The sequence below is a fragment of the Anomaloglossus baeobatrachus genome, chromosome 4, assembly GCF_048569485.1.
Source record: "Anomaloglossus baeobatrachus isolate aAnoBae1 chromosome 4, aAnoBae1.hap1, whole genome shotgun sequence".
Taxonomy (NCBI): Eukaryota; Metazoa; Chordata; class Amphibia; order Anura; family Aromobatidae; genus Anomaloglossus; species Anomaloglossus baeobatrachus.
This window is the reverse complement of record NC_134356.1, coordinates 668,906,643-668,927,935: the sequence shown is the minus strand read 5'-3', so window position 1 is coordinate 668,927,935 and position 21,293 is coordinate 668,906,643. Positions and strand designations below refer to the sequence as shown.

General features: G+C 47.5%; 1 protein-coding gene across 1 annotated transcript in view; it reads right to left on the bottom strand.

The window, feature by feature from the left end:
- Nucleotides 1-21,293, bottom strand: part of LOC142304356 (complement C3-like) — a 122,260-nt gene that overhangs the window by 10,683 nt on the left and 90,284 nt on the right. The window contains exons 28-37 of the mRNA XM_075346660.1: nucleotides 19,203-19,353; nucleotides 17,743-17,906; nucleotides 17,493-17,651; nucleotides 15,848-15,907; nucleotides 5,389-5,479; nucleotides 4,914-4,968; nucleotides 4,741-4,828; nucleotides 2,760-2,849; nucleotides 782-887; nucleotides 605-694 (exon numbers count right to left, since the gene is read on the bottom strand). Of these exons, the coding sequence (XP_075202775.1) occupies nucleotides 605-694; nucleotides 782-887; nucleotides 2,760-2,849; nucleotides 4,741-4,828; nucleotides 4,914-4,968; nucleotides 5,389-5,479; nucleotides 15,848-15,907; nucleotides 17,493-17,651; nucleotides 17,743-17,906; nucleotides 19,203-19,353 (1,054 nt within the window). The remainder of the gene's footprint in view (nucleotides 1-604; nucleotides 695-781; nucleotides 888-2,759; nucleotides 2,850-4,740; nucleotides 4,829-4,913; nucleotides 4,969-5,388; nucleotides 5,480-15,847; nucleotides 15,908-17,492; nucleotides 17,652-17,742; nucleotides 17,907-19,202; nucleotides 19,354-21,293) is intronic.

Here is a 21,293-nt window from a genome sequence, read left to right as displayed (position 1 = left end):
CACCCAGGTACCGGGGGGCCACTACCCTGCCCGGCTACCTCTGGCCCCTTCCTCACTACAGCCTGTCCCGGCCCTCTCGGAGCACGCTTCACTATCAGCCTGGGAGCTACAGCTCCAGGCTCCTCTTCTGTCTGCCTCTCCACACACTCTGCTCCAGCCCCTCCCCTCTGCTCTGCTTTTCTCTTACCCTGGGGGCTGTGGTTTGTCTTGCTGCACCGGTGTGAGATCAGATTACCAAGGAGGATTAACTCCTTCTGTGACAACCTGGCTTTGCCAGGGCGTCACATTTAGTGGGGTTAATGAAGAGCTCATCCCATCCATTCCCTATTTAGGGCCCAGCACTAGGGATACTTAGGGTCAGGTATCCAGCTTGGCGCATAGGTGCAGAACCTATCTATGGTGGTGAGGAACCCCATGGACCAGCAGTTGGATTGGTCAGGGGGTCACCACCTTTCCTCTCCCTAGATACAGGGTTTCCCTTTCCCTTCGCTTTGCGCTTGGTACTACCGAGTACCTAGCGTGTCACTGTGAGCCCCAACACTTTCACCCAGGTTAGTTTGGCTCAGGTGTCCCCCCTATGTTATCCACAATATGACTTTACTACCTGAGATGCAGTGACATTCGGCGTCCTTGCAGATCTTCCTCAGCTCTCCCCCCTCTTCAGTTGGATGGTAAAACTTGGTACAACGGTTTTCTGGAGGGGTACATAGATAATTTTTTCTATTACCCCAGATACCACTGGCTCGTTAACTTACATTCTCCTGCCTCAATAATGAGTTACCCAAAGCGTAATATTCATAGATGGTGACTGTTGCGGGTTGTAGGATTCCCACTTCAAAATTTTGATGGATCTTAAACTTTAGACATTCGGTCTCGATGTGCGATACCTAAAGATGGGATACAAGAACATCATCAAGTATAAACTACATAGATAGTATGTGATATGTTACCTCAACTTCACCCCAAAGGGAAACTCAGCAATTGGCCTTTGTAAGGTTGTTTATTCCTGCACTAGTCCCTGATGGCCGACTTCTAAACACCAAAAACTATAAGGAGCTGTGAGGCCATCAAACTGATCATAGGGTGCTATGTGGTCAATCATAATGTGTATAGGGAACGATGGAGGTATTATAATGTGTATAGGGAGTTGTAGGCCATCATACTTTATATAGGGCCTGTGGGGCCATCATATTGTCTATAGGGAGCTGTGGGACCATCATAATGTCTATAGGGAGCTGTGGGGGATCATACTGCATATATGTAGCTGTAGGGCCATACATTGTATATAGGGAGCTGTGGGGTATCATACTGTATATAGGGGCTGTGGGGCCATCATATTGTTTATAGGGAGCTGTGGGATCATGATACTGTATACAGGGGTCTGTGGGGTATTATACTGTATTTAAGAAGCTTTGCGGCCATCATACTGTATATAGGGGGCTGTGAAACATCATAGTGTATAGGTAGCTGTGGGGCCATGCATTGCATATAGGGAGTCGTGGGGTATCATACTGTATATAGGGAGCTGTGAAGCATCATACTGTATAGGTAGCTGTGGGGCCATGCATTGCATATAGGGAGTCGTGGGGCATCATACTGTATATAGGGGCTGTGGGGCCATCATATTCTTTACAGTGAGCTGTGGGGGGTCATCATACTGTATATAGGGAGCTGCGGGACCATCATACTGTATATAGGGAGCTGTGAGGCCATTATGTTGTATATAAGTAGCTGTGGGGCCATCATACTGCATATACGAGGCTGTTGGGCCATCATACTGTATGTAGGGGGCTGTGGGGCCATCATACCATGCTTATGTGGGGGAATTCATTGTAGGGCTATAATACTGCATGTGAGGGGGTTATTTTGGCGAGCTTCATATTGAAAGACAGCCATGAACTAGGCATTGTACTAAATGAAAACATAAAGGAGCTGCCCTAGCCAAACTACGTTGATGATACTTATTACTCAGATAGGTCAAGAATATTGGACCAGTAGGGGTCTGACACCCAGCCCCTCTGCCGATTAGCTGTAATTGCCTCTAGTAGTGGCCGTATGGAAACATTTGTGGAGCTACACTGCACAGCTCTATCCAATGTTTCATTGTGCATTATCATTAAAGGAGTTTCTTGGGCCAGAGCTATCTTCTTCATCTGTTTCATGTCAAATCCTAGCAACGTGTAGTATGCTCACTGTAAGGATTTGCTTTGCTTCCTGATGCAAATGGTCATTATGTGACTGTATACTTTTAGCCATATGCCACCTAATTTCTCTCCCTTCTTCTCTCAATGTTGTTCGTGTTCAAACGTGACCACCACATATCAGCTATCATGTGAAGACTGATCAAAACGTGAAACTGAACCGAATCCTGACCTTGTGTAGTATACAGAACCTGACGAAAATTAGCCTTGGTCCAAAAAACCCTACAATGATAATACATTATCTTTGTATAGATGAAAGGTGGGTCCTCAGAATTGAGTCCTATGGTTGGTGGGCCCCATGTTCCCCAGTCCAACACTTAACATGTTGAAATCCAACAGCCTCATCTTTTATTACCCCTGAAATATTTCTTTGAGGAAGAGTTTGGACACATCATATTTTCAGTCGGTCCTCATAAAATTAAGGTAACGTATATGGATACCTTAAATTCTGTAAGTTTCTAAACCGTATCAGGAACCATTGCGACAGGATTAACGATGAGGAGAGAGTGCATGTCCTCGACATCTCCTGGACCCTGCAAGTCTTGAGGGATCTCTTACCTTGTCCAGGTATAAAATCAGGGAGCCTCGTTCAGACCGTTCTGTGTCCATCTCATATTTAGAAATGTACTTGTCCACATGATTCGTAAGCTAAGACGAAGGTATGAAAACAAAATCAGTCATCCGTTACACCATACAACTAACATTCTGATATTTTCCATTGAATCCAGAGAGGTCCATGTGATATCACAGATTAAGCTAGGCAAAGGCTTAAAGAGCCCCACCAGCCCTCTTAGCTGGTATAGCTGTGAGCCCACCCAATAACTGCTCTATTTTCCTGTTGAAATTGACCAGTAGATCAATTGATGCATTCACAGAATTAAAAGCCCCTCTAGAACACCAGCCACTAGAGAGGGTTGAGAACTTTTATAGGTCCCAATAATGTCCATGAGAAAGATAGTCCAAAGTTGACGACTAGGGATGAGCGAATCAGGCCTCACTGCTCAGGTCTCCAGCCCCACTGCTCCTCACCATCAACTATCCAGTAGTCTCTGGAAATTTTGGTTCTGATGAGGCCACTCATGGATATGAACAAGCACACGAAAGGCAGCTAAATAGGAAAAGGTTCTTTACAGTTAGAGCAGTCAGACTGTGGAATGCCGACCACAAGAGGTAGTAATGGCAGATACTATAACAGCTTTATATCAGGGCTGGAGGATTTCCTCAGTACACAACATTGTTGGTTATAAATTACTTAGTGACCAAATGTAGAACTGGTTGAGGAAGGTTGAACTAGATGGACCTAGGGCTTTTTTCAACCTAAGAAACTATGTAAGAACTATGTAAGGTGACAACGTCATGATGTCATGACAAGCTCTGATTACTTGAGCACACTTGAAGAGATTTCACCGCGAGTGGCGCGGATCATAAGATTTGACTATCACGGGGTATGTAAAGACAGGACAGGGGCCCCTAGGCTGGCCCTCAGACTCGAGACCCTGCGCTGTCCCTTATCTCAGAGGTAGGCTTGATGGTAGCCAGGTCCGAGATCCCAGCTTGACCCTGACTCCTGTCTGAGACCTGATCTTACACGCCCTCTCCCCCACCCTTGGGGCAGGCCAGAAAACACAATAACAAAAACCCCACAAAACGACACGGACAATGGAGAACGGAAACTCGTACACACTGCACTCAAAACACACAAGAGAGACAATATATGTACAGGGGAGCAAAGATAAAGGGAATGAAGTAACTCATGACAGGGTAACGTTCACACCACTCAATATCGCAAAAAAGATCACCACCAACAGGATGATCACATAGACCAGGAGCGCTGGAGCTTATGCTAAAGCTATAATCGGCGCTGAGTAGTAAGATCCAGAATCTTATATAGGAAGTAAATTATTTTGATTGGCAATTGGCAACCTGAACTCCTAGTAGAGTTCTCCAGGTCAGCAGTAATTAACTCCTGCAGGACCGAGGAACAGAGCACATTAAAAAGCTGACGCCCAGCTAAGGCTGAACAGTTACGAGACATCAGGTTACCTGTAAGCTCTGCAGTGAGAACACAGCCTGACGCCGCCATGACACCTAATGAGTCTGGACCTGAACACCGCATGACAGTGACAAGAACTAGACGAGTGACTGAGGAGTGGAGCGGCTGGAGAGATGAGCGGTATGGTGAGTAGAATTATTTTTTTAACCTTTGGATGGCCATTTAAAAAATGGTGAAAAATGGTGGGCAGTGGTTGCCAATTTGCCAAATCTGTACAGAAACGTATTACTAAAAATTCACATTCGGCAAATGCGGATTTCTGTAATATTCGAGTAGAACTCAATTCCATCTAATGTATTGGCTCATCTCTGTAGACATCCCATTTATGGAACTCAGAGTAGGATGCCGATTGTTAAAGCTGACCGGGAATTGGGTTACCATCTTCTCATCTAGAGGTGCCATAGAGATACCATGAATAAATGTAAACAAATATGGGGTTGTGGGGTCTCCAAAGCTTGGAAATAATAATCAATGATTGTAACAAACCCTATTCAGATCATCCATATCTGCTGTGAAGCCTGTGAGGAGAGTCAGGTCCACAAGGGTCATCGTAGAGGCACTGTCCCCAAGGTATCTGCAATAGAAAACAATCATGAGTTCCGAGGAGAACATGGTCCTCATTACAAGAAATGTCCATGATATTTCCCCAATTTTCTTACTTCATACAGATGTTTATGACCATGGACTTTAAAGCCCCGATTGGCTTCTTCGTATCTGAAAAACAAGTGAAAAACGATTTAAATCCCTAAATTTTTTGTCTACGGTCCAATGATTAGGACAATTTGTGTGACCAAAATACAGACAGAGTATAAAGTTTATGTTTTAATACATAATTCTGCTTAAAGGGACATTGACATCCAGAGGCATCACTTCAAGCTTCTGGTCCCCAATACAGAATCAGTAACTCGATCCCCACCTGCCACGTAGTAATTATCTAGCTGGTGTCATAAGTCATTATTAGCCACCAAGGTTCGAATGCAATTGTTACCTCTGCATCTCCTATAGCTATGTCCCTCTTGACATCATTGGCCACGGACCATGTACCGTGTCTCACTTGGTGGTTACTGTTCATTTCCACAAGATATCCCAACTATCTATGACCCAATATATAGTGATATTTAAGTAAATGTTCACCTTTTGGTGCATCTTCAAGCTTCACTGAGAAATCAAACTTCTTGCATGGGACGGTTCCTTCAGCCAATGGTGCATAGTAGACAGACATCACCTAGGATGAGATGGGTTGGACGTGAAACACTTAAGGCCCCGTCACACTAAGCAACATCGCTAGCAACATCGCTGCTAACGAACAACTTTTGTGACGTAGCAGCGATGTTGCTAGCGATGTTGCTGTGTGTGACATCCAGCAACAACCTGGCCCCTGCTGTGAGGTCGTTGGTTGTTGCTGAATGTCCTGGGCCATTTTTTAGTTGTTGCTCTCCCGCTGTAAAGCACAGATCGCTGTGTGTGACAGCGAGACAGGAACAACTAAATGTGCAGGCAGCAGGAGCCGGCTTCTGCGGAGGCTGGTAACCAATGTAAACATCGGGTAACCAAGAAGCCCTGTCCTTGGTTACCCGATATTTACCTTCGTTACCAACTTCCTCCGCTCTCACTGTCAGTGCCGGCTCCTGCTCTGTGCACATGTAGCTGCAGCACACATCGGGTTAATTAACCCGATGTGTGCTGTAACTAGGAGAGCAGGGAGCCAGCGCTAAGCATTGTGCGCTGCTCCCTGCTCTGTGCACATTTAGCTGCAGAACACATCAGGTAATTAACCCGATGTGTGCTGTAGCTAGGAGAGCAGGGAGCCAGCACAAAGCAGTGTGCGCTGCTCCCTGCTCTGTGCACATGTAGCTGCAGCACACATCAGGTAATTAACCCGATGTGTGCTGTAACTAGGAGAGCAGGGAGCCAGCGCTAAGCGGTGTGCGCTGCTCCCTGCTCTCTGCACGTGTAGCTCCGTGCGGTGGTAACCAAGGTAAATATCGGGTTGGTTACCCGATATTTACCTTAGTTACCAAGCGCAGCATCTTCCACGCGGCGCTGGGGGCTGGTCACTGGTTGCTGGTGAGCTCACCAGCAACTCGTGTAGCCACGCTCCAGCGATCCCTGCCAGGTCAGGTTGCTGGAGGGATCGCTGGAGCGTCGCAGTGTGACATCTCACCAGCAACCTCCTAGCAACTTACCAGCGATCCCTATCGTTGTTGGGATCGCTGGTAAGTTGCTTAGTGTGACTGGACCTTTAGCAAAGATAAGGAGAGAAGGATTTCGAATTTTAGCACCTATTAGTGAGTCACTTGGGATTTTTTGAGACTACTTTGTTAGTTTGGGTCACCGTTTGGGTAAGTATTTGCTCCTTGATCTTAATTGTTATACAGCATCTGAAATAATCACAAAACCCGGTTAGTCTAGGTTATTGAAGAAGAGCCATCCAACGTGAATTGGTCTTTTCGCAAAAATAGAAACTGCTCCATTTAATTGGGAGCATCGCTTTTTCAAGTGGAGACCAGACTTTTACATCATCTTAGATAAATTCTGGACCAATTAGACACAGAATTCAGTTCAGTTCAGTGATGTGCCCATTTTAGGTCCTTAAACAGTATCATAAGGGTTCAAGTCAGGATGTTTGCCTCCAAAAAACCTTAACTTACACTTTAGATCAGAGATAGGAAAGGAAAGAGGAATCCAGCTGAAAGTCTAATGATCTGTGAACCTCACTTGGTCAGAAAGGGTCAACGTACGGGACCAAAGCTTACAGAACAGGATGGTCAGATGGTGTCCATCAGGTAAGTGCATGATAAAAACCATTGATAACCGAGGAAAAACATAGAGGACTGACACATTTTTCAATGATGAGCCTTAGAACTTTTGGGAGAAAATTCTGTAGACTAAAGAGTCAATAGTGGAAATTTTTGGAAGATCTGTTTCCTGACATGTCTAGCGAGAACATACTTTGACAAGAATATACTAACAGTCAACTCTGATGGTGATAGAATTATGGTTAGTCGCTGATGAAGATATAACTATGAATTCTACTCAAGATCAGAAAATTTTGATGGCGATGAACCGAGGCTAAAGTGTAATTGGGTTAAACAGATCAGAAGTAAGAAGTTCTGAGGAACTCAAGACTTTTGGAGCGGCCTTGTGCCATCATGTGCACAGGTTAGACTGTTTATCTCAGTGGCAGGATTTCATGGCTGATCCTTGGATTTCTATAGATATGGAATAGGCAAAGAATTAGTTGCATTGTCATTCAATGGATCTAAGCCTGTACTTTGCGATCTAAGGAATTAAGTCTTAACAAATATTTTTCAGTACAGTAGCCTGTTCATAGGGTTGTGGAAACCCTATTCACATACTGTCACACAAATATTTACTCAAAACTCGCCGAGTGCCGTGGCGGCATCAGATACTGTTCACAATACAGATTCTGACACTCCACACTATGGCTTGTCTGGTGCTTCTGAGTTACACAGGCTAGCTTGGGCATCAACCAGCTGCGTGCTCATTAATGGTCAGGCCAGCAAGAGTTAATCTCTGCTAGCCTGCTGGTTACCACTGTGATCACATGTTGTTGGAAACCTATCACATTTACTCCCTGCCTTTTTAAGATGGTGGAATCTGTCTTCCGATGCTGACTATAGCTTACTGCTATGTTGGTCTGTGTGCTGGTGCATCCCAGTCCTGCTGGTGATTAAATTGCATGGTGCTTATGACGCGCCCACTGGGTCGGGGGTTACTCGTTACCGGGCCGCGATGCTTCTACTGGTCACCGCAGTGGCCTTGCCCGGTTCCGTGACCCCGACGGTGTCAATAAAGCTTTGAGATGGGGATGATGGGGTAGTTGTTCGTGACGCCACCTGTGATGTGCGGCCAATATTAGCCACTGCTTTGGTTGCTTTCTCTGCTGGGGCAGATAATGACGCAACTTGGGTGTTGCAGCTCTCCACAGGTAGAACTAGGCCCCAGGGAGGATGCTGGAGGCAGTAGTCTCTCAGACGCTAATAGCGCCGTGGTGTGATGGTGAGGGCGCTGGCAGTAACGGGACGACACAAGCGGTGCAGTTTAAGGTCTCTTTACTCACTAGTCACACACATGGCTGTTGGAAGTGCCGAGTCCTGCTGTGATGGGCTCCAGCCGATCCTGGATACTTCGAAGATTGTGACCGGCGGTCCCTTCCATTAGTTTCCTTTCAATGGTCTCCCTCCACTTGTTGTTTCCTCCCTGCTCTTATTTTCCCCCTAACCTCTTATTGTCTTTTACCTTTGTGTGAACGTGCTGTCAGGGCCGAGAGGACTGGTAGGCCCAGGAGGTGGATCCACTGGACCAAGCACCCCACCGGAGGGCAGGGTACACGGCAGCCGGAGCACTGGCGTAGCAGGGATGGGTTCCTCCGGGAACAAGTAGAACAAAGTCACACGGTACTAGGGGGCCAGCGTCCTTCCGGGGATGGGTAGAACAAAGTCACCGGGGTCACAGAGTTCCTTGAGACAGTGCAGGACACTGGTACAGGTGCCGGGTAGTAAAGATAGGCAGTAGTACAGGACACGGCACAAGGGGACCTGAGCACCTAGCTCACAAGACAAAGCTTCAAGACACGTTGATCAGGCGCCGCCCACATGGAAAGGCCAGTCTTATATACCCAGCACAGCCTCATGTCATTTCCTGCTGCAGGTGTGCTGGGCCTATAAGACCAGGAGAGTGGGCGCGGCCCGGTCCTATACAGAACCATGTGGCTAAGACTCAGAGTCAGACTCATAAGACCAGGAGCAGGACACAGGAGAGCACGAGCGGGAGCGGCAGCCATGACCAGTGGACACGTGGACTGGATCAGTGAGCAAGGAACGGTGGTGCGATAGCGATACTGAATCAGTGGGTAAGGAGCGGTGCCTGGATGGTGAGACCGGCTCAGTGGGTAAGGAGCGGTGGTGTGCTGGGGATGCTGGATCAGTGGGTACGGAGCGGTGGTGCGATGCAGGGACCGGCTCAGTGGGTAAGGAGGGCTGTCGGGACACCGGGAGCGTGACATGTGCTGTGAGATAGAGTTTTGGTTTCCCCTGCCTGTCTATCTCTGTTTTAATTTACTCCTGTTCCTGACCTCCCCTGGAGTGGGGGAGGGGGTATAATATCAAGGCTGGTCAGGAGCAGGGATAGGAAGGTGTTTCAGACATCTCCACCTTCAGGGGTATCTCTGAGATCAGAGATAGCCAGGGCCACCCCTAACTTGAGGGACAGTCGTGAAGCCCTGGTTCCCTGCTATACCCAAAGTCACACCGTGACACATACATGAGATGTGGATGGTCATCAGATTTCATGTAAATTTCAGTGTAGGTATTCTGGCATGTGAGAATAAAAGTGTCAGGCTTCCAACAGGGGGCGCTGAAGCAAAATGGAGATAGAACTCCAAAGAGCAGTTAGACTAAAGCCCACAAGAGGGCACACACACCAGTTAAAGGGTAGTCAGCAAGCCTAAAGGGGGCTTTACACGCTACCGATATCGTTAATGTTTTATCGTCGGGGTCACGTCGTTAGTGACACACATCCGGCGTCATTAACGATATCGCAGCGTGTGACACTTACCAGCGACCTTAACCGACCTCAAAAGTGGTGAAAATCGTTCACCATGGAGAGGTCATCCTAAAACCAAAAATCGTTAATGGTTTATTATCGATGTTGTTCGTCGCTCATGCGGCAGCACACATCACTGTGTGTGACACCGCAGGAGCGAGGAACGTCTCCTTACCTGCCGCCGGCCGCAATGCAGAAGGAAGGAGGTGGGCGGGATGTTACGTCCCGCTCATCTCTGCCCCTCCACTTTGATTGGCCGACCGCTTAGTGACGTCGCAGTGACGCCGAACGTCCCTCCCCCTTGAGGGAGGGATTGTTCAGCAGTCACAGCGACGTCGCCGACCAGGTAAGTGCGTGTGACGCTGCCGTAGCGATAATGTTCGCTGCGGCAGCGATCACACGATATCGCATGCACGACGGGGGCGGGTGCTTTCATGCTCGATATCGCTAGCAATTGCTAGGAATATCGTAGCGTGTAAAGCCCCCTTTAGTCTTAACCAGGAAGTCATGTCTGAACAAGGGAATGAGCAAGCTGAAAACAGGTGGAAGCACAAGGGTCAGGAGCCAAAAGGTCACGTCAGAAGGCAAAAAGGGGAAGCAGAGCCGTGGTCAGGAAACATTACCTGAGGTCAGAGGCCGGGAGAGCAAGTAAGTACAAAAGAGGGGGAGGGGACCGAGACACAGAATGGGACCGGGATCTGGGAGACAGGGCAGACAAACAGTACAAGGGAATGGAGGTCAGGGAGAGGTAAGCTGGGTAGCGGGACAGATCAGGGCTAACTCACAAGAACCAGTTGCGTGCACTGCAAAGGAGGAACTATTACTGGCGGTGTCCCGGAGGTCTCTACACCATGATAAAGCGGCATAAAGAGTCCCGGAATGAGGCACAACAGAACAGACAACTGCCACCTGACTTACCCCATCAGATTCAAGCTACAGTCATGACAAAGAACCCTGACTCGTGGCAACACATTAGTCAGATCTTGCTCGAAAGCCTCTAACGAGATATTTGGAAGTTGCCTCTTGAGCAGATTGGAGCAATATAATCTCCGCACAGTCTCCTCACTTCCTGGTATCTGCCAGGGCGGGATCTCCTCACTGAGTGACAGCTGTGGTGAATAGTAGAACTGTAGTATTAGCAGAGCTATAAAGCTCAGCACAAGTTCTGCTGTAGCACATTCAGCCTTCAGTGTATTTTTTCTGAGCCAACACTGTTATTCCTGTACTTAAACCTAGAGATAACAGTGTATTTGAGTAAGCACACAGGCCCTGGACAGCAAGAGCAGAGATTAGTAAACCTGCTGTGGAAGCTGCAAGCTAGTGATTTATAATAGATAATAGATATAATAATAATAGATGAGAGGGAGGCAAACAGCTAACTACTATAAAGAAATCAATGGGCTGCAGAGAGCTGACTAGGATGTTAAGAGTTAACCTCTTGTTATGGTTCTGATTTGCGGTGCATCTTTTGTGCGGTGACGTTCTGTTATGCTTTCCTGCGGAGACGGTGTTCGCCTGTTTCTCCGCACAGAGCATTTTGTCTTGAAGCAACTGTCTTGGTCTCCTACACAGGTTAATGCCAATGGGAGCACAATGGTGTGTAAACAAAACTATCACCAATGAATATATACATAAACTCCACAAGATTAATAGGAAGGCTATTATATATATATATATATATATATATATATATATATATATATATATAACAACCAATTCAAAGAAATAGCCAACAATCATATATAGAAAAATGAACATTTCTTTATTAACAAAATTCTTAAAAACAAATAAAAGGTTTAGGAAATGGTGATAGAAAAAGAAGAAGGCTGACACACAATAATGAATACCAATGGTAGATTGTAAATTCAATAAAAGTGCAAAAGTGCAATTTACATAAAAGGCCACCAGATGGCAAAGTGGGGAAAGATATGGATAAGCGCAAGCCAAGATCAAATCACCATGAATAAAGTACTATATAAGAAGTGTCGCGGGCGGAGGAGGGGACGCTGCGCTCTCCCACTGCTCGGGTCCGGCTGCTACTGCTGCTACTCGGTGGTGGCTCGAGCGGTGGGCCGGATCCCGGGGACTCGAGCGGCGTTCCTCGCCCTTGAGTGAAAAGGGGGAGTTTGATTGTGGGGATTTTAGATATTGTCCGTGACGCCACCCACGGTTGTGGTGATATTGGTGACACCACCACTGCTCTGGACGGGGATCCCGGGAGCGGTGACAGGGAGCAGCTTTGATGTTAGTTCTCCACTCCGTGGGTAGGGGGTTGGTTGTCCCGGGGCCCGGTGATGGGGTAGGTAGGGATGATGGCAGGCGGGTTGCGGCGCCTGGTGAGGTGCAGGGTTGCAGGGGCAGCGCTGTGCCGTATGGCACGGTGGTACTCACTCTGCCAATGATGAGGACACAGTTGTCGGTAAAACACACGGCTGGATGGACGGGTCCCACAGACGGCTGCAGTGTTGTTTCTCCCTGAAGGTTGGTGGTGACTGCCTTTCCCTGCACCTATGCACTTTAGACGGTTCCAATGGGTTCCCACCGGTAACCCGCTCCCCGGCTTGGAGATGGGCCGGAGGAGCCCCTTTTGCCCGCAGGCGCTGGCCCTGGGAAACGGTTGCCTTGGCGGTGGCGGTGTCTCCCTCACACGGTTGGACTGTTGCCTTCTGTCGGGACTTGTTTGCTGGGGAACCCAGGAGGTCCCCTTCGCTAACGAATTCGGCAAATTCACGGCGACTCCTAGCATTGCCGGGGTCCGTAAGCCCCTGCCAATGGTGCTGGCTTCACCTTGTGTACCGGTCCGGTACCGCCGGGCCACGGTCCTTACGGTAAACTCCAATAGGCCACTCCTGCAGACGGTCACCACCGTCTGCCAACCTTGCTGCTCCGTCCGGGCCACACACCCCGGACTAACTTCAGACTGCTCTGCTACCACTTTACTTCCTTCCACTTTCACTTCCAAACTCTATCTGACTGTTTTCCCTACTCCAGGACTGTGAACTCCTCGGTGGGTGGAGACCAACCGCCTGGCTCCACCCCCTGGTGTGGACATCAGCCCCTGGAGGAAGGCAACAAGGGTTTTGTGTCTGACTTCGGTGTGCCTGCCGGGAGTGTGGGGTGTGTTGGTGTTGTTCTCTGTGGCCCCTGGCTGGTCCAGGGCGCCACAGAAGCACATATAATAGACCAAGATAATAGAAGGGCACAAATAATGCTATCCTAGATGGTCAATAAAAAAGTGCATAAAAAGGTCACGCACCCTGACGAAGGTATTTCCGAAACACGTGTAGGGTCGGTTGGCTGTCCACACATTGCTCTGCTGATGGCCACAGGTATATCCATCTCTATTTAAATCTGTTTGCGATACTCTGAAATTTTGATCTATGCATCACGCAACAATGGATATTACCTTCAGTGACTTATCTGGTGGTATTTATGGGTAAGTGCTCACTGACACTCATCACCATGCTTTACCTTTTTATGCACTTTTTTATTGACCATCTAGGATAGCATTATTTGTGCCCTTCTATTATCTTGGTCTATTATATGTGCTTCTTATATAGTACTTTATTCATGGTGATTTGATCTTGGCTTGCGCTTACCCATATCTTTTCCCACTTTGCCATCTGGTGGCCTTTTATGTATATTGCACTTTTGCACTTTTATTGAATTTACAATCTACCATTGGTATTCATTATTGTGTGTCAGCGTTCTTCTTTTTCTATCACCATTTCCTAAACCTTTTATTTGTTTTTAAGAATTTTGTTAATAAAGAAATGTTCATTTTTCTATATATGATTGTTGGCTTTTTCTTTGAATTGGTTGTTTTGTCTTGGTCTCCTGTAGACAGGTTGCTTCCTCGCACCGGGTCCTATGCTGGTGCTTTGAGGGGCTTGGTCACATGCTCTGCATTCCGGGTTATTGCTCTGCTTTATTAGGGAGCATGTTCGGCCGGAACGACACCAGTCATATTTCCTGTTCTGTAATAAGTGCTTGGCTCCTGTTTTGTCTTGTTATCTGATATTGACCACTCGACCCTGGACTGTATTGACTCTGCTCTGCCCGCCCTCTTGACCTTGTCGTTACCTTCTGGCTTCTGACCTCAGACCTCCTCCTGACGACGACCTGCCTGCTCCTTGCATCTCTTACGTACTCTCCTGGTATCCTGACCCTCGGCCTGTATCCGGACCACATTTCTGCCCGCTCCCTGTGTTCTATCATGTCCCGTTGGTTACTTATCCTGGCTTGTCTGACTTTCCCTCTGCTCTCTCAGTACACTAGTGCTTCCAGCTCCATCTAGCCACTAACTTCATACTATGCCACATAGTGTCTAGCTTCCCATCCAACGCCACCTAGTGACTGTATCACTACTCTGTAGTGCCAAGCATTACACCCCACTCCTGAAATGTAGCTTCTGTGCACTCAGGCTGGGCTCCATGGAAACCATCTGTACACTATAAAAGATAAAAATTCTCACTGCAGGAGTATAACAGCAGATAGAAAAAGCAAGTCAATTGCAAACTTGCTTACTTTCATGTTCCAAAGTAATTAAAGCAATTTAAGAACAAGTCTTTAAAGCATTACGACTTCTGTAACCCTTTGCAATCAGCTAATACCACTCAGGTTAACTACTCCAAAATATACATTTTCTAGGGAATATACTGTAGTATAACTCATGGACAATCTGGAGCTGCCAATGTAGAATCCACTCTTACAGAGCAGCTCTCATTTTGGCACATAAAGTGTTATCCCAAGCTGGAACCTCCTTGATGACGTCCATTTGCCTTAATATGGAGCATAGTCAGAGGTTCTTGCTTGAGAAACCTCCTTTATGTTGTACTAGCTGTACTACCCGGCTTCGCCCGGTTAAAAAAACTGTTGTTAACAAAATAGAATGTATTAACATTCCCGAGATAGAATGTATAAATAGAATGTATTAACGCCCGGGATAGTAACTGTCTCTCTGTTTCTCTCCCATTCTCTGTCTGTCTCCCCCTCTGTATATATCTCTCTGTCTCTGTCTCTCTTTGTCTCTCTGTCTCTTTCCCTGTCTGTCTCTGACTGTTTCTGTCTCTTTCTCCGTCTGTCTCAATCTCTTTCCCAGTCTGTCTATCTATCACTTTCCCTGTCTGTCTCTTTCCCTCTCTTTCCCTGTCTGTCTCTTTCCCTCTGTCTCTTTCCCTGTATCTGTCTCTTTACCTGTCTTTGTCTGTCTCTTACCCTGTTTGTCTCTTTCCCTGTCTGTTTCCCTGTGTCTGTCTCTGTCTCTTTGTCTGCGTCTGTCTCTTTACCTATCTGTGTCTGTCTCTTAACCTGTCTCTCTCTTTCCCTGACTCTCTCTTTCCCTGTTAGTCTGTCTCTTTGTCTGTGTCTGTCTCTTTGTGTCTGTCTCTTACCCTGTCTATCTCTGTTTCTTACTCTGCCTGTGTCTGCCTCTTTCCCTGTCTGTCTCTTCCCTGGCTGCATTGTGACACGCCAACATTCCATTTAAGGGCATGGCTGCGCATTCTTCTGAAGTTCTGGCTGCGCTGTGGCTCCCAGCTCCATTCGCTTTAATGGAGGCAGGTGTTTTGAGGAATAACTGTAAAGCGCGGGGTTAAAATTTCCCCTCAAAACATAGCCTATGATGCTCTCGGGGTCCAGAAGTGTGAGTGTGCAAAATTTTGTGGCTGTAGCTGCGACGGTGCAGATGCCAATCCCGGACATACACACACACATACATACACACATTCAGCTTCATATATTAGATATGAAGTTCTGAGACAAAGGCACAAAAATGGAAGACGTCAAGAAGAAGGTGAATATTTTGCTCAAGAACAAGGCACAATATAAAAGTATTTTGCAGATATTCTTTTCAGTTTATATAGAGGAACACAACAAAATGGTTCATTCCTTGGATAGTATCATCACCCCAATCATTATTGTAACTTTCTATAAAAAGGTCTTTGAATTTCTGTGTAATAAATTCTTATACAGCATTCATTATATGACGAGAAGACGACAGTTAATCCGCCATATTGTTACTCACCGTTAGGGTGCCCGTTCCCTTTCCTTTGGCCGTGACTTTAATCTTGTCATTCATTTTGGTCTGAGTGTGAGATAAAGACATGTTTAATATCCGGGCCCAGAAAAAGCACAATGGCCACTCACAATGGGGTCAAAAAGCGACATTGATATAGAAGGGTTAATAGTTTCTATATTTCTTGATTTTAAATATTTTATTGTTCCATTAGTATATCTGGTGGTAGTTCATAGCCATTATGGAGCCTTCGGAATAAGAAACAAGCTCAAGGATTATTATTGTCTGCTAAATGTTCTTCTTATCTCATATGCATGACTCTACATTTTTGTTTTTCTCAAACTTAAAGGTCATATGATCAACTTGTAAATTTCCAGCTAGAAGCCTTTTTTGCAATATCACATTGATCTGTAAATGGTATAAATAATCTGTACCTTGGCTAAATAAACAGAAAACTGATCATGCTCACATGAATGCAGGTCTTTTCTCCGAGCGCTCGATCTTGATTAGGCCTGAAGAGGCCTAATTCAGAAGACCTCACTGGTGATAAGCTGACTTTTGAAACACAGAACAGCTTCAACAACATCTAATCTGAAGCCGGTCGGTATTATAGTCTATAGGTTCTGTTAAATATCACGCTGACTGTAGTGTCGACATCCCTGCACCGTCCGTCCTCCTTCGAGCAGAGACACTGTCTCACTCAACGCCGCGGCTGGCCCGTGCCACACTGCCTTCGTTCCTCATGGTCCCCCATGTGTGTGTCCTCTGTTTCCACCTCCGTACAGGTCTCCCAGGAGTCCCCCTATGGCATATGCACGTACAGCTGCCCTTCTCTTAAAGAGCCAGCCCATCAATTTCTGAAAGTTTCTCTCAGCCTACTGCTGAGAGGCAGTGGGTACTTAAGGCACTCTTCCAGTAGGGGAGGGGCCTGAACAACATTTTTAGTTAGTGGTTCATCTCACTAGCTAGCCAGTTGTCAGGTCCATTGTGTGTCCCCATTTCAGTATGCTTTCCTATCCTTGTCACAGTGCCCCCGCCAAACCCTAGGTATCCACCTGTTCCTGTTGTGTTACCTGCTACTGTCGTCCAGGTTGAACCTGTTCTGATTAGAGACTCTGCCTGCCCATCCTGGCAGTACTGTCTGCCTCAACCGTCCCGGCTGTACCTGCTGTATTGGTAACTCTGTCCATCCGGTCATTAGACTCTGACTGTACATCCTGGCCGTGGTCATACCTGTTCTCACTTTAAACTCTGCCTGCTCATAATGGCCGTACTATCTGCCTTGGCCATCCTGGTTGTACCTGTTCTATTAGTGACTCTGTCCATCCAGTCATTAAACTCTGCCACAGTACCAGTCACTGTCCTGGCAGTGGCACCTGGCATCTGCCTCATGGTGGGCACTTAGTCAAGTCCCTCTCACTATAAGTCCGGGTTCCATTTGTGGTCCAGTGGGTCCACTTCTGCTTGCTGCCTTATCATCACCAGCGATGAACATTACAGTGACAATCACACCCATATGTTCTGGCATGGCTCCAGAAATGTGGGGGCACAGGGGTGGCCTGGGCACAGTTGAGGCAAGGATTATATCTGTTGTCTGCTACAACTATACACTTTATGACCATCTCTGGGACTGAAGGTTAAGGACTACTCTCACCTTCTCACTACGTTGGAGCACAGCATTATCTGTATTAATCTTCCAGGTAAAACCTGCATCTCTCCCGGGAAGAGACAGTGTCACGTCCATGTCAACTTCATTCATCTCCGGCACATGAATCTGGTACTCTGACATAGCCTGGAATACCATGATGGTGGCCTGGGACAATGACAAAACAAGAAAGATGATGAAGACAGATGACATCCATATACCGGTTCTCAAAGTTAACAATCATCTGGAAGCGGCCTACCTGTGTTGAACCATAACCTCCTCCATAGAATCTTTGTTCGGTCAGCCACCGGGCCACAGGCTCTGCTGCAGAGTACTGAGTGAGCTTGAGAAGTGCAAGCAAGGCATAAGAGGTCGCCTCAATCATGTAGAGATTGGAGGAATAATCATCCCAGTGGGAGCCATCTAAGCATGGGAGAAGATATAGTGAGGTCAGATCGTCTTAGTGGTGCATTTTCTGGAGAGATACCTTCCTCAACCCGCTAAATCATCAATGTGACAGCACCATGTAAGGTGACCAGCATCATTTGGGAATTGTAATAGTTCAAAATGTAGGAAAATACTGACATCATTTCAAGTAGTTGCTAATCGAAGCTGAATCCCAATGTGTTGCCACTAGGGTTGGACAATACGTTGAACACAAGAGGCAAGTGCCTCCACCAACACCTACTGAGCCTCTACCGAGTCCAACTCTTTCAAACCATACTACCCAACATTTTAGAGTTTCGACCCTACTTAATATATATACTTCAAACTTTTTCGACTTCTGTTTCTCACTAAAACTGTTGCTTTTTAACAGTTGTATCCAGGGAAGAAGAGATGGTCATGTATGCACCTAAGGATTCACTAGCTAATTCGAAAGATCAGGCAAAGATGCTGACACCCCCTTCTTATGGGTGGCTAGGTGGTGTCCAGGGCCGACAGAAGCCTCAATTTGAGCTTTCACCCCCTTAGTATTAAAAATGTGGTCTGCTATGGAAGGAACTCAACTTCACCTTTAGGAACAAAGGAAAGGCATGAAAGTGTTTGTGTGATAACCAAGAGGTTACAACCTTCTACTCAAAAAGATTTTAACCTAAAAAGCTAAGGTGAAGTTATTATTTGGTCTTCCTTGTTGAAAACTAAACAAGGCATGACCACAATAAACCTCATATTAGGGTTATATATGTGATGGGTGATGGTAACTTGGAGGCACCATGATAAAAGTCACCATGATCCCCTCCTTAGATTAAAGCACTACATCAAACTAAAAGCACCTGGACACCAATGTACGCCCCACAGCCTATCATGTGCCATTTCTAACATTGGCTGCTCCTTTTTCGAGAAGGCCCCATGGAACGTGCCCACAAGACACTTTATTGACATTTTTTGAAAGGACAAAAATATATAATGAATTTTTTTATAAATTGCCACCCAAAATTACCCTAAAATGGTCTTCAAGAAGGGTGGTCGTCACAAAAAAAAGATCTGGTATACCATATCTGAAATGACCATCCCGAATTGCAGTGAAATATGGCCCTTTTGAAAGGAGGAATGATTTTCCTGACAAGTGGTTTAGCCATTCACAACTAATGAACATGGCCTAGATCATGGGTGGTCTTGTCAAAGGGGTGATCTCTTGGAGATGTCTTCTTCTGGATAGGAAGGAGACGTCTAGAATGAATATTATAACATATGGAGTGGAGTCCAGACAATACTAACCCGTTGAGCTTCTCATCAGTTCAAAGGTATTGGGGAGTTTGTCCACCAGGGCCAGAGCATAAGACGTGATGCAGATAGTATATGGTTTCTTCAAGGTCTTCATCCGACCCTCCAAATAAGCAACGCTCTTACTCAGACCTGTTTCCAAATTCTGAAAAATTATTTTATGGTTCAGAAGATACAATAAAGGCTCAGCTCCAACTGCTGACATTTCTGGAGAAAGTGAGAAGGTGAAAAGCTGGTCTAACTCACAGTAGACACACCTTTAAATAAATACCCAGAATAGGCAAAAATGCTATAATATTACATAATAAGAGATTTTACAAATTACATAAACTAATCATGTGAAAGGAGAACTACAATTATATATATCTACTGGCTTATACAAATTGAAAGTTGGCTGTGTATGAGGAGTGGTAGTTGTGTGTGCAGGGAGGGCATCGCGCGTGCAGGGAGGGCATCGCGCGTGCCGGGAGGGCATCGCGCGTGCCGGGAGGGCATCGCGCGTGCCGGGAGGGCATCGCGCGTGCAGGGAGGGCATCGCATATGCAGAGAGGGGATAACACGTGCAGAGAGGGGATCGCACACGCAGAGAGGGGATCACTGTTGCAGAGAGGGAATCGCGCATGCAGAGAGGGAATCGCATGTGCAAAGAGGGTATTACGAGTGCAGAGAGAGTATTGCGAGTGCAGAGAGGGAATTGTGAGTGCAGATGTCGCGGGCGGGGAGGGCGCTGCGCTCACCACGCTCGGGTCCGGCACTGCTGCGATGGCTGCACGGTGGCTCGAGCGGTGGGCCGGATCCGGGGACTCGAGCGGCGCTCCTCGCCCGTGAGTGAAAGGGGGTAGTTTGGGGTTTGGGGAGTTGGTCCGTGACACCACCCACGGTGTGTGGTGAGGTTGGGACACCACCGCTGCTCTGGACGGGGATCCCGGGAGCGATGACAGGGAGCAGCCGAGATGTTTCTCTCCTCTCCGTGGGTAGGGGGGTTGGTGGTCCCGGGGCCCGGTGAGGTGGGACGGGGTTGGCAGGGTTGGTGAGGTGCAGGGTCGCGGGGGCAGCGCGGTGCCAGATGGCACAGTGGTACTCACTCAGCCAAGAATGGATACAGAGTCTCCGGTAAAACAAACAGCTGGATGGACGGGTCCCCCAGCCGGCTGCTGTGGTTACCCCCGGTAGGTTGGTGGTGGCTGCCTTTCCCTGCACCTGTTGTGTATCTTTGGTCCCGATGGCTTCCCACCGGTAACCCACTCCCCAGCTTGGATATGGGCTGGAGGAGCCCCTTTTGCCCGCAGGCGCTGGCCCTGGGAATTCTAACTGTGGCGGTAGCTGTATTTCCCTTTCTCGGTTTGGACGGTTGCCTTCAGTCGGGTCTTTGTTGCTAGGAAACCCCGGAGGTTCCAGTCGCTAACGGATTTGACCGGTTTAACGGCGACTCCAAGCCTGGTTGGGGTCCGTAGGCCCTGCCGGTTTGTGCTGGCTTCTCTTCGCTCCCCGGTTCGGTACCGGCGGGCCACCGCCTGTCCCCGGTCCTACGGTTCCACGTCGATCGGCCTCTCCTGCAGACGGCCACCACCGTCTGCCAACCTTGCTCTCTGTGCCCGGGCCACGTACCCGGACACGGTCAGTCTGCTCCTCTACTACCACTTCCCTAACTGATCTGAACTGAACTGACTTCCTTTTCCCGCCTCCAGGACTGTGAACTCCTCAGTGGGTGGGGCCAACCGCCTGGCTCCACCCCACCTGGTGTGGACATCAGCCCCTGGAGGGAGGCAACAAGGATTTGTATCTGACTGATGTGCCTATCTCGGGGTGTGGGGTGTGTTGTTGCAGTACCTGTGATGACCTAGCTAGTCCAGGGCGCCACACAGAGGGAATTGCGAGTGCAGAGAGGGTATTGCGAGTGCAGAGAGGGAATTGCGAGTGCAGAGGGGGTATTGCGAGTGCAGAGAGGGTATTGCGAGTGCAGTGAGAGTATGCGAGTGCAGACAGGGAATTGCGAGTGCAGAAAGGGAATCGCGCATGCAGAGAGGGAATCGCATGTGCAAAGAGGGTATTGCGAGTGCAGAGAGGGAATTGCGAGTGCAGAGA